General features: G+C 47.4%; 1 protein-coding gene across 3 annotated transcripts in view; it reads right to left on the minus strand.

Moving 5' to 3' along the window:
* Window positions 1–13,509, minus strand: part of RAD54B (RAD54 homolog B) — a 694,602-nt gene that overhangs the window by 127,020 nt on the left and 554,073 nt on the right. For all 3 annotated transcript variants that reach the window (XM_086966002.1, XM_086966003.1, XM_086966001.1), the window contains exon 10: window positions 7,759–8,049. In XM_086966002.1, the coding sequence (XP_086822128.1) occupies window positions 7,759–8,049 (291 nt within the window). The remainder of the gene's footprint in view (window positions 1–7,758; window positions 8,050–13,509) is intronic.

Raw genomic sequence — 13,509 nt, forward strand, 5'->3', positions numbered from 1 at the left:
CAAGGCTGTCCACAATGCACCCAGCGGCGGAAGGATAGCAGAGACGAGGACAGTGGTGGAGGTGGCGGCATGAATTCCTATCTGCCTGAATATTCCCTGGAGGCAGGAGCCATGCTGGTGGCTCAGGAACTGGGGAGAACAAGGAATGAGAGATCCATTCTTAGTCTGTTGTTCTTTATTTATGTTTTAGAGGGTTGTTGTCAAGGCTTAAAGGCCTGTTCTTGCCTACCTCAGACCTAGAAGCAAGCTTTGGAACAACCAGGAGTCTTGGCCACTTATGTGCCGTTCAGATTGCTATCTTTTTTTAGTCAAAACTGTCTTTATTATTATTTTTTTCTCCCAGAAACATACAGTGCAATAAAGTATGCGATTTAGGAGTGCAGTTTCTGCCTTAAGTGGAATTGATAAAGTACATTTGTTATGCCATGCGTCTGCACGATCCGCAAGCATATATGTCAAAACTTTATCCCCTTATACTCTCCTCCACCCCCCAAACAATAACCCAATACCCTGTGGTACATGGGGACATCAATAACAGAACAGGAAGGCTCCTCACCCCCCCCCTAAGGGAACAGGTAGTGGACAAGGAGTGCAGCAAGGTCTAGAATCCTGTCACCCGAAAGGCTGTGAATGAGTGGGCCTATTAAACTTGGAAGAGATGTAGTGCCCTTGTTTGGGTTGGACATGCACACAAAAGTAAATCCTTAGAAAGGTAGGCCACTAAGAGACCCCTTATGGACTCAAAGTTCTTGTATGTATCAGAGAGAACATCTGCCATGCACTCCATCGCAAAAGCCTTCCATAGACTCGTGTGCAATTGCGACAGGGCCTGGCTGATGAGGGATGATGCCCCGAAACCGGTCCCATTATGCTTGTTTCCAGTCCTGGGCAGTTCAGGCTGGACTATTACTAAGAGGCACAGGGTCAAGACTGATTTGCTTATGGTCGGGTCTAAACTGGGGTGGCATGTTGAGCAAAAGAACAATGTATTTAACCCGGATCTCTTGACTGGGGGTGAATGTTTGATTTGCTCTGCATTCCATCCATGGTCTGTGTCTCTTTTGATTGCGACAGGGAAAGTGCCTCCTTCCGTTTCCAGGCAGCAGTCACCGCCAGCTTCACAGCACCCAAGCAGAGCCACACGTTCACCTGATCCCTAACTGTTTGATGTTTGAGAGAGTCGTCTCTCAACCCCAAGAGCACAAAAACCTGACTGACTGTAATCTTTCTTTAATTTGGGCGAGGATCTCCGTCCAATATGGTCGAATAGTTGGGCAGTCCCACCAGATGCATCGGAAGTCACCCAACATACCACACCCTCTCCAAAAGAATTCGGAACGTATTAGAGAAGATTTTGTGGGTTTTTTTGTTTGATGGGATAAAGGTACCAATCAAAGAGTACCTCGTAATTGGCCTCCTCATACCCATCGAATGATTAAACCAGTGAATCTCTCTCCAGAGTTTGGACCAACGGGCATCTGATATTTTGTCACCTAATGTCTGTTCCCAAAAGGCCATGTTGCAAGGTTGGTGGGTGATCAGAGTGTCAAGTAAAAGCAAATAAAGAAATGAAATACACGCCTTTGTGTCACTCCCACTTCTTGCAAATTTTTAGTAGGGGCAAGCTCTCTAATGGCTGCACCCCTTACATCTGCTTGGAGCACCCAAAGTTTTAATTGAGAGTATCAATAGTGTTCCGAGGGACTGAATGTGAAAATACTGTTGGCAATTCTCAAAAGTTAAGATGTCCCAATTATGGAATAAGTCTGAGACAGTAAGACAACCCCCCATTAGTTATAAATCAAAAGGCCCAGGCTGCAACTCTGGGGCGAATGCAGGGTTGTGTGTGTGTGTGGGGGGGGTTCCAGGAGACTCTTCTGTTCACCTGATCCCAAACATTGAGGGCAGACCATGTAGGTGTGCTCAGGTATGTATTGAAGGGGAGGACTGTCTTTGGCTATCACAATAACTTCCAAATCTATCTCCCTGCTACTGCTCTATACATATGGAGCTAGTTTTTTAGACTCATGTGCTAATCATTCCGGGATCACTCTCAACTGTGCTGCTTTGTAGTAGAGATGAAAGTCTGGCAGGGCCAGTCCTCCTAAAGATTTAGATGATCACAACTGTTTCCATAGAAGAAGAGCTCTACAGTTTTGCCAAATGAAGTGGATTATCAAACAGCAGAAGGCGGAAAGGAACCCACAATAAGGTAGGTAAAGCAGTTTGGGCAAAGACCGTCATTTTAATGGCATGTATTCTACCTGGCCAGGATATATACAAGGGCACCCATCGTTCAAGATAGTTCTTCACTTGTTGCAGTAATGGTGGGTAATTGACACAATAAAGATTTAATATTTTGGGTGTGATCTTGATGCCCAGGTACGTGATATCCTTTCTAGCTCTTCAAAAAGGGGTAGAGCCATAATCGTACAGATTTCCAGCGCCGGTATTGTCAGGTTAAGCAGGAAAGATTTATTTAAAATCATGCGAAAACCCATCACCTGTTCAAAGTGTCTTAATTCGACTTGAAGACCCTCCAGTGATGATCAAGGAGAGGTAAGGGACAGTGGCACATCATCTGCAAAATGCGAGATTTTGTGTTCTGTTGTACTAAATTTATCTCGCAAATGGAGGCACCCAAGCAAATCTTAGTTGATAGGGGTTCAATGCTTAAAGCAAATAGAAAGGAGGCGACAGGGGACACCCCTGCCTCATCTCCCAAGTTAACTGAAAAAGCTCTAACCCCATTAATTAAGACTCTGGCATAGCATAATTGGCTTTAACCATAGCGATAAAGTCTTCACAGAAACCAAATCTCTCTAGGGTATGGAATAAAAGGGAGCAATTCACCAGATCTAAAGCTTTCTCAGTATCCAACGCCAATAAGACCACCAATATCGATATTTTTGTAAGCCTTCTAGATCAGGTGGATACCCCTCCGTAGATTGTCGTGTGTCTGTCTACCGTTGGATGGATCAGTTCTGGGAGTAAGTCACCTAGTCTGGTAGCCAATATTTTCGAGAAGGAATTTGGCATTTAAATTAAGTAACGCTATAGGAGCCACAATGCTTTGGGTCTTTGCCCGGTTTTGGGAGAACCAAGTTAACTGCCTCACTCATGGATAAAGTGACCACTCGACTCTGCCATATAATTAAAAAGGAAAAACAACAGTTCATGGACAGAATGCAGAACAATGTCATACATTCACCCCAGTACAGAGATCTGGGCCTAAATCCATCGTTTTTTTGCACTCCACACCACCCCAGTTCAGACACGGCCATATGCAAATCAGCCTTGACCCTGTGCCTCATGGGAACAGTCTAGCCCGAAATGCCAAGCCATGTCTTTCCTGGACCGGAATCAAGCATCCTAGGACCGGTTTCTGGCTATCAGCCGTCATCAGCCAGGATAGCTTGACTCCAGTGGTGTGGAGAGCATGAGACTCACGTCTGAGCATACCCATCCCACTCGGGGTGACAAATGCAAAAACAACAGTTGATGGACAGAATGCAGAACAATGTCATACATTCACCCCAGTACAGAGATCTGGGCCTAAATCCATCGTTTTTTTGCACTCCACACCACCCCAGTTCAGACATGGCCATATGCAAATCAGCCTTGACCCTGTGCCTTATGGGAACAGTCCAGCCTGAACTGCTAAGCCATGTCTTTCCTGGACCGGAATCAAGCATCCTCGGACCGGTTTCTGGCTATCAGCCGTCATCAGCCAGGATAGCTTGACTTCAGTGGTGTGCAGAGCATGGGACTCACGTCTGAGCATACCCATCCCACTCGGGGTGACAACACCACTGGAGTCAAGCTATCCTGGCTGAAGACGGCTGAACTGGGGTGGTGTGGTGAGCAAAAAAACGATGGATTTAGGCCCAGATCTCTGTACTGGGGTGAATGTATGACATTGTTCTGCATTCTGTCCATCAACTGTTGTTTTTGCATTTGTCACCCCGAGTGGGACGGGTATGCTCAGACGTGATTCCCGTGTTCTCTATCTCTCACAAGATAAGCGTGATTGTGTAATCTTCACATTCACAATTCAGAGTTGATTGGGGATCAAATATCCTGAAGCCGTGAAATAATCAGCATGCGATGGGTGATGCATGCTTTCACACAGAATCTCTAGCTGGGATTCCAAAAGACATTGACTTGTCATAAAGGGTGATGCTGGCACATATAATGACAGTCGCCAAAACTGTCTTTTTTTATTTCAGGTTGGACCTAAAAGAAGATAAACCTCAGAATAAAGGGCAAGTACAAACCTGTCCATTTAGGTCAGGAAACAGACGAAAGCCCAGGACCCAGCAGGGCCACTACATAGGGCTGAAACATGTTGGTTTTAGGGTCATGGGACCATTATATCCTCCATACCAGAATGCCCCTTTTAATATCCACAATACCTCCACCAATAAAGGGATACCTTGGAGCAGTTGGAGGATTTTCAATCTGTATGCCCCCCTGGTCTACTTCTCTTAAGCGCTCTCCCTGAAATATGGTTGAGCACACACTGACCTTTAGGAGTCAGGGTGAACCCAATGATGAAGCATGACACTATTAGAGTGTGTGAGGGTTATATAAAAAATATGGATTTTCTCGTTTACCGCCCTTAAACCTACAGTGTACCACCTGAAGAGAGTAATGTCCCATGTATCACACATACATAGAGTGGGATACTTCTGGTTTGCTAGTATTGAATAAGGGGGAACTATCCCTCCAGCACTCCTTCCATACTGTGGAAGATCATCTCTACCCTTCTTAACTGGAAAAGGGTTCATCCACCCTTTTTCTAGGCCTTAGATATATCAGTTGGAGGTAGCTGCAACATGTAAAATGAAATCAATACGCAAGAATTAGTTATGGGGGTGGGGACAGAATGAGTAGTCCTTGCCTGTAGTGTCTCTCAAAACGTCATTTAGTTTATGTGTTTTACAGAGGTTTAGTATTTGTTTGTGAGACTTGTTAGGGCTAAAAGGGTAAGCAGGGTTTTGTCTAATACGCCGTCCCATGGGAGTCTGAAGTCACCAATCAAAATGAGTCTGCAGTGGGCAGGTAGAGTTGTTAATGTTTTTGCCAAGGTTAGTCCAGAAGCTAGGTGTATCACTTTTGGTAGCGTATATGTTCATTATTACAAAGTCAGTATTATCTTTGTGCAATTTAGTGATAAGCCATCTGCCTTCTGGGTCAGCTTAAGTTGAGAAAATAGTGAGACCTGAGGAGTGAATAGGCCATTTTTTTTAGGAGTACTGGGGCAGAGGACGGGTCACCCACCCAGGTTTTCTTCAGTAAGGTATATTATTTTAGGGCTGCTTTAGTCTCTTGTAAGAGTATTACGTCACCCTTGAGTTCATGTGTGTAATCTAGAATTTTCAGTCTTTAGGTTGGGTAGTTTAAGCCCTTAACAATAGGAGAGAGAATCTTTAGGTTATGCATAAGGAGGCATTATGTGTTGTTTTAGAGTTGACCTAAGTCCGATGCCGTGTGGGGGATGGGAGAAAAGTGATGATGGGGGGGGGGGGGGGGGGGTGGATGACCTAAGGGGTGTGAGACGGAGGCATAGGGAACGGGGTAGGAAGGTGAAAGGAGGGGATAAGAAAGAGGTAAAGAAAGAATACATATGGGAAAAGAGGAATAAAGCATAAAAGTGTCAAAAGATGAACATATTGTTGAGTAACCTAAGAAGGTACCAATCTGGCTTAAAGGAGGGAGCGGCCCATTTATTTTACCCTGGCACAGAATCGAATAAAGTCTGTGAAGGCAAGGGTTGATTCGTGGCATCAAGGAAGTGTCATCTGTAGGGTGCAGTGCTCTCTCAGACCTTCAAAATATGAATTGTGTATTCTTACAGTGAATGCTTTACACAATTTTTATTACAATTCTGTAACCACTTTTTCAACTTAGCTGGGGCCCACCTATGTCATGGCTGTCAGGCACTTGGACAGGACGAGTCAGACAGCTGCTGTGAGACAGATGCATGGACATTACTTCAAAAGAAACTTAAAACGCTGTAATGGAGCTGCAGCATGATATTGCCACCACAATCACGGTGTTGAAAAGCCTGCCAGGTACATAAGGCATGCAGGAAACAGTTCCAAGGTATACAGTGTACGTAAACCAGGCTGTGAGTCCCTTCCTTGCTAAATGAGTCAGCCAATAAAAAGCGTGTAGTCATGGCCTATAACACAGTGCCTGAATAGCACAGTGGTGAGGAGCTCTCTGATTGGATGATTATATCGCGGTCTCTGCAGCCTGAATATGCTGCATTGAGTCAATCAAAAGAAAAGTTCTGTGCAGCCTCTGAGGTTTGGCGGTTTCTTTTTTAGGTGAGCAGGGTAGCTGTATTCAGCGTGATTTAAGTGGTCTGCGCATGTTTGGCATAGTTAGCAGTGAACAGCTATTTAGGGGCATGTCTTGGGACTGCTTTTGCCATCTCTGAGTGCAGGGGTCGCAAAAGCAGTGCCAGGTGTCGCAAGGTACAAGCCAGGGGTCGCAACTGTGACTCCTAAATGATGTCCATCTGTCCAGGGCCCTCTATACCTAACAGTGCTCTTTGGTGTTTGAGGACTATGCGTGCTTTGATCTATGAGGCCTGACAACATCTCTGTATGTTGAAGGTCAGTGTGAATGGAACATCATCGAGCCATGCCTACATTTTCGAAGAGGAAGTGCAAGGTGGAACTACTTAGTAGAGAACGAGTAGGTTCCCTTTAAGATGTAATCACAGTAAATAATATAAAAACACACAAAAATGGACAGTGGAGCAAAAAGGCAACCAGTAAGGCACCAATCCAATGCAATCACCAATTGAAATTATTGAAATGCAAAATTAAGTTCTTGTGTGCAAATCTCCAAACGGGTCCCCTGTTCAAGAGCACTCCCCTGTTACCAGGGGCAACCAAATGAAACACTAAATCAGAGATGCACCACTTTACAGTAATATTCAATAAAGTCCTTTGAATAATAATTCTCTATGAAGCCACCAAGTCGTTGTACACTGGTCGAGTTTTTTCTTTTCCTTTATTAGTTCTTTCTTTAAAAGTCAGACAGCCAACGTGTTTCGGTCTAAAAATCAGGACTTCTTCAGGGCAATGTAGAAACTAAGCAGAGAATTTGAGGTAATAACCCCGGCCAAACGGTATGTTGCGACAGGGTGGTATTTAGACCCTTGCGTGCCACTAGTTTATTTGAGCCAGTGCGTAATCCAATCAAAGCGAGAGATGATAAAAGGTCGGGTATCCTTTCTTGTTCTTAATATCACTTAATAATTTGCAGCAGGATGTAGAGCATGAGTGGTATGATAGCCACAGCAATGTAATGTCACAATACAATTGTTACTCCCTAAACCATATCCAGAGTATAGCCAATGTCCTTGCTATCGGGTGATCAGATGCCGCATCGTAGATGGCGTTCTCCTGCCCGGCAGGCTATACTCTGAATATGGTCTAGGGAGTAACAATTGTATTGTGACATTACATTCTGTGGCTATCATACCACTTGTGCTAGGCAGTTATAGACTTTAAAACCACACAGCAGTACACGGACAAATGAGAAACAACCCAGTGCCAAGCAAAGTGGTAATCAACATTTCAGAAGCCATTATTTCCTGTAGTGAAACTAAATAAGTTTCAAATTAATCAAAACACGGAGCCAAACATTAAATACATAGGAAACCCCTATATAAAATCGGTGTAATAACAGTGCTTCTTCGCTTTGCTTTCCCACTTGCTACCGTTGACCATACAATACCTTTATAGCATTGAAGAGCAGGGCCGGATGGTTGCAGAGTTTCTTCAAGGCTAATATGCACACCAGGTGTGGACTGCTCTCGAGGACTCCTTGCAGGCACGAGCGGATGACCCGAGAATTAAGCAGCTTTCGATAAAGCTCAAGCTGTAGTGCTGTGGGTCGGCAGAAGACGATGCTCTCAGTTTTGGGCGGGAGAAATTTATCAATAACCTCTTGGGTTCGTCTGAGAATGAATAATCCAGTCAGACGGGCAAGTTCTGCAGCTCTTTCTTCTCCCAATTCCTTTTCTTCCTACAAATTAAAACAGATAATCATCAGAGGCACAAACCGCTCCCGTCACTGAATAACGGTATGACAGGGTTAGTGCTAATCATATCATATAGTGTATAAATATTGGACCCTTGCTACAGAATGTCACTGGGTAGAGCCCCTGCATGTGCTTTTTTCACTGACTTGAGGGCGGTGATTATGGGATAATCCTCTGTTCGGATATCTTCAATTAGGCTCTGCTTCATGAGGTCTGAGAAGTCCGCTTGAATGAGTAGAGGACCGACAGTGGATATGACTGTATTTGAAGTTTGGAAAAGTACAGCCAGGTGCCTACTAGTTTTTGAATTCGGTAAATAAGTAGTTTTGATACTGGGTTTAAAAATTGCTAGTAAGTGCCCATTTCGTACAGAGAGGTTATCTTTTAATCCATGGCAAATCCAAGCCCACCACAAATGTGAGAATAGATTTTAACCCCTTTGATGCTGATGACGGCCCCCAGCCGTCATGCACTACGGTGGGCGTGTGCTGATGACGGCTGGGGGCCGTCATGAACCCGCCCACTCGCGATTCTGCCACACAGGTGCAGAATCGCGGCCGCGCCCAAGGGGTTAAGCATTCTTTCAGTTGCGTAATATTGATTGTAGTGCAGAGAAATGGCATACACCGGTGAAGGAGTAAAAATCTAGATGGTTGATATAACAAGAGATTATTGCAGGGAAAAGGGAAAGCCAATGTTGCATTGTTGAGTATTGGAAAGCTGCCACGTCCCTTCTATTCTTAAGTCTTGTTACTGTCCTTAGGCCCTAAATTCTGGAGAGTGGAGCATTTGTTAAAAGAATGAGTTTGAGATAGTTATAAATCTCAACATTAACGACCATGGATGTTGCTGCATTTTGCCAGGTTAGCCAGTGTAAAAGTGCTCTATCAATATTTACCTTTCTGTAGTGCTACGTATGTTCATTTGTTGGAACAAATAGAATTTTTCTTATGTTTCTGACTAGTGCCTCTAAAATATAAGAAAGGATCTGCTGTTTTGCTTGGCTGATTATACATCTAAGATGTAGGAATGTGGTCATGCCTGCCTGTTAGATCTCTCCCTGCTCAAACCTAAAGAGTATCAATAAAAGTAGGGTCATTGCAGAAGACCCACTTTGCCGGTTCTCCTGCAAGGAATGCTAACTGATAAATGTTAGACGTGACCACTTTAGGCTGGTCTTCCCCCAACGTTTTGCCTACCACCCTCTATTTTTCTGCACTCGTTTTCATTGGCTTTAGGGCTCTGAGCATGTTACCACTGCTGACCGGTGCTAAAGTGCATGTGAATGAATGAATGAAATGGGTCTTATAAGGCGCGACTTAGCCCAAGGGCATCAAGGGGCTATACAGAACAACGTGGACAATGAAATGAAATGAAATGTGTATTTATAAAGCGCAGTTGCTGCCCAGGGGCGTCCAAGCGCTAGTGTGAGGTGTAGTTGCTGAACGAAGGGGGGTTAGGCCAGGAGATTAATGATGGGCATTAAACAGGAAAGTTTTCAGTTGTTTCCGAAACGAAAGAAGGTTGGGGTCGGACCCGAGTCGGAGGAGAAGGGAGTTCCATAGTTTAGCGGCATTGAAGGAGAACATCCTGCCTCCAGCTCTTGCCCTTTTTATTCTGGGTACTGAGGCAAGAAAAGCCTGACTTGATCTGAGATTTCTGGTGGGTTGGTACAGCAGAAGTCTTTCAGCACAAGAACAAACATAGAACAGAAGTCTTTAAGCACCAAGAACAGGGTCTACGAATAAACATCCCGACAGAGCCAGGTTTTCAGTTGTTTACGGAGCAACCTAGGCAAGGGTTGAGAGGCCAGTTCAGGAGGAAGGGAGTTCCAGAGTCGGAGCGCCAGGGTGGAAAAGGCTCTGCCTCCCCATCTGGCCTTTGAGAATCTCGGAATCGTAAGAAGATTATGAGAGGAAGATCGTAGCACTCTGCTTGGGCGGTAAGGCTGAAGAAGGGAGCAGACACCTTTAGAGCCATAGCAGGCCCGTGGGCGAGACAGAGGAGTTGTTCTCTCCCTTAAACATGGTATCATTGGATAATACCCAACTGGCATATTTAATTTACTTATAAGTCCCTAGTAAAGTGCACTATGATTGCCAGAACCTGCAAATTAAATGCTACTAGTGGGCCTACCCCACAGCTTGTGCCACCCACACAAGCAGCCCTATAGTCATGTCCAAGGCCTGCCACTGCAGGGCCTGTGTGTGCAGTTTGCGGCCACATCGATTTGCATTTAAAACCCTTTGCCAAGCCTTAAACTCCCCTTTGGTTACACATAAGTCACAGGTAAGGTATTTTTGGGGGAACTGTAAGACATCCTACAAAAATATAAAAATGGATTTGCTTGGGTCGCAACGCTGGAAGAGCACGATCTGGGCACAGCAGAGGACGTACATCGGCTCCAACAAGATGTGATCAGGCTGACGGAGCAAAACCTGGATCTACAGGCCCACGCTGAGGACTTGGAGAACCGTTCTCACCGAAATAACATCCGCATGCGTGCGGTGCCCTGGGGAGGAGAGGCGGGGGACTTGCGTGGATATGTGGAGGCACTCAGAATGGACAGAGTGCATAGAGTTGGGCTACCGAGAGGCACGGGGGCTCCACCCCCGGACATTTTGGTCTGCATTCACGACTTTGTGCTCAAGGAACGGCATACTCGGGAAGGCGATAGGGATTACTGACTTGCAGTTCAGAGAGCATCGTCCCCAACTCTTCCAGGATTTGGCTGCTTCGACGCTACAAAAGAGGCCCACCTTTAAACCTGTGACAACCTACCTGAGGGAACAGGGTGTGGCGTACTCCTGGGGTCATCCCTTTCGCCTTATCTTCCGCTGGCAGAACAGGCTGGTCCAGGTTCGATCGCTGCAGGCGGCCAGGGAGTTGCTGGGCCTGGACGACACTGCCCCCTCCCCAGGGGCGGATCGATCACCAGAGCGGCGGCGCCGCCGTTCGTCTTCGTGGCAGAGAGTGGGGCGCCCGACGGTGCACAGTAGGCCGGATCTATCGGCCAGCCAGCAAGAGAGAGTCGGAGCAGTGGCCTCCGTGGTGAGTGCAACGGAGTCACTGTCGCAGAGCAGCTCGGGAGCAGCATGATCCTGCAGGGAAGACTGAGAGGCGACGGAGGGACCCCCCACCTCCACTCAGGTACCGTGGGTAATTATGTACTTTTGGAGAAGACACCCCGGTCCAAGAACTGAATGGGACCTTGACTTGTGTCTCACCCGCGGCCCGCTGTGGGCTGCAGAAGCCGCCCTTATGGTGGCCCTTTGCTTCTTGTTTTTTTTTCCCTTTTATGTTGCCCCCTCGGGGCTTTTGCAGTTACCGGTGGGGGAGGCACTCCTGTTGAGGCTCTCCAGACCTGAAGGGGGGGGAGGGGGGTGGGCGTTTGGGGGGGGGAGTTGGAGGGGGATGAGGGGGGTGGTGGTGGTAGAGTGAATGTGTGTCGAGGTTTGTTTCTGCTCTGGCAGTCTCAAGGTGTGGGGGGGAACGAGGGAGGGAGCTGGGGGGTCTGGGCTTGTTGAGGTTCCAAAGGTGCTGGATGGTGTGGCGTGTGTCGGGTATAGGGTGGAGGGACGCTGAGCTGAGTGAAAGTACTTATCTGTGATGCCGGTCACTGTCGGTACGTGGAACGTGAAGGGGCTGAATTCCCCTCAAAAGAGACAGAAGGTGTGGAAATATATTCTTGATCATTATCTGGATGTGGTGGGCCTCCAAGAAACGCATCTGGCGAGGAAGGACGAGTCCCGCCTCAAGCATAAACAGTATCCGCTGATTTATAGATCCTCTGCTCACACTAAGCACAGAGGGGTGGCTCTTCTGTTCCGTTCAGCAGTGCGGTTTCAGCCGTTGGGGGTTAGGAACGATAAAGAGGGTAGATTGATCTTGGTCAAGGGGGTGCTCCGTGGCAAATTGTGCACCTTTCTAGTCCTATACGCTCCCAATGCTGGCCAAAACACGTTCCTCCAAGACCTACTGCCTACGGTGGAGGACTTTGTTGAGGGGGCACTTTTGGTACTGGGGGATTTTAACCTGGTGTGGGATCGTGAGCTGGACTGCTCTCGGCCCCAGAGGGCTGACGCAGGAGTCTGTTCGGCTGAGACACGTAGGCGTTTTACGGACTGTGGGCTAGTTGACGGGTGGAGGGTCCTTCATCCCCTCGCCCGAGATTACACTTACTATTCACATGTCCATCAGTCTTATTCCCGCCTGCACTATGACTTTCTGAGCCAGTCCCTGCGGGGAGCCCTGAGCGATGCTAGGATCTTCCCCCTTTCGGTCTCCGATCATAGCCTACTGGCCCTCTGTTTTCATTGGGCTCCGGATGGTACGGTAACGCGCAAGTGGTATTTCCCAGCCTTCTTGGTCAGAGACGACCCCTCCTGTAGAGCCCTGCGGGCTGCGATCCGCGAATTATTTGACCTTAACCCGGTCCAGGACACCTCGATTTTTGTCACTTGGGATGCCTTTAAGGCGTCGATCAGGGGTAGTTGCTTAGGCCTCAACGCGGCTATTAATAGGCAGCGGCGGGCGGAAAGAGAAGGGTTAGAGGACGAACTGGCCAGGTTGGAACTGACACATAAGCAGAATCCCACCAGACAGACGCTCCGCTCGCTGACTGCGGTTCAGGGTAAACTTAGGTCCCACTATAATAATAGAGCGGAGTTCACTCTCCTGAAACTGTGCCGCCTCTTTTACTCACAGGGTAACAAGATTGGGAAGCACCTAGCGCGCCAGTTGAGGGACAAACGGGAGAAGGAGTATATAGGCGGTATCCAGGACCCCGGGAGTGACCTGCACCATCGTGATGAGGAAAAGGCGGAACTTTTTGGAGAGTTCTATGCTGCGCTATACTCGGGGGATTCCCTAGACCCTGCGACCCAGCGTGACTACCTTACTGCACTTCCACTTCCTCACGTCTCTCCCGAGTGGAACGACTTGCTTGAGGCCCCCTTCACTAGGGAGGAGGTTCTGACGGCGATCAAAGCCCTGAAACCCAATAAGGCACCTGGGGCGGACGGCTATACGGCACTCTTTTATCGGACCTTTGCGGCAGAGTTGTGTGACCATCTGGTACTCCTCTTCAATGCCATGGCGGAATCGGGCACGACCACGGACTCCATGGCAGAGGCCGTTATATTGGTTATCCCCAAGCCAGGGAAGGACCCTACCAAATGTGCCTCCTATAGGCCTATTGCCCTGCTGAATATAGATGCCAAATTATACTCGTCCATATTGGCAGCTAGGTTACAGGATCTCATGCCCGCTCTCATCCACCCGACCAATCCAGATTCGTTAAGGGGCGCCAGACCCACGATAACACTCGCTGTGTGGTCCACCTTATTGAAAAGGCTAATCGCTTCCGTATCCCAGCGGTACTGGTGGGGTTGGATGCGGAAAAAGTCTTTGATCGGGAGGTCTTCCTGGGGGATTTTACAAAC

Source organism: Lissotriton vulgaris, chromosome 4_1 (genome assembly GCF_964263255.1).
Source record: "Lissotriton vulgaris chromosome 4_1, aLisVul1.2, whole genome shotgun sequence".
In the NCBI taxonomy this organism is placed as follows: Eukaryota; Metazoa; Chordata; class Amphibia; order Caudata; family Salamandridae; genus Lissotriton; species Lissotriton vulgaris.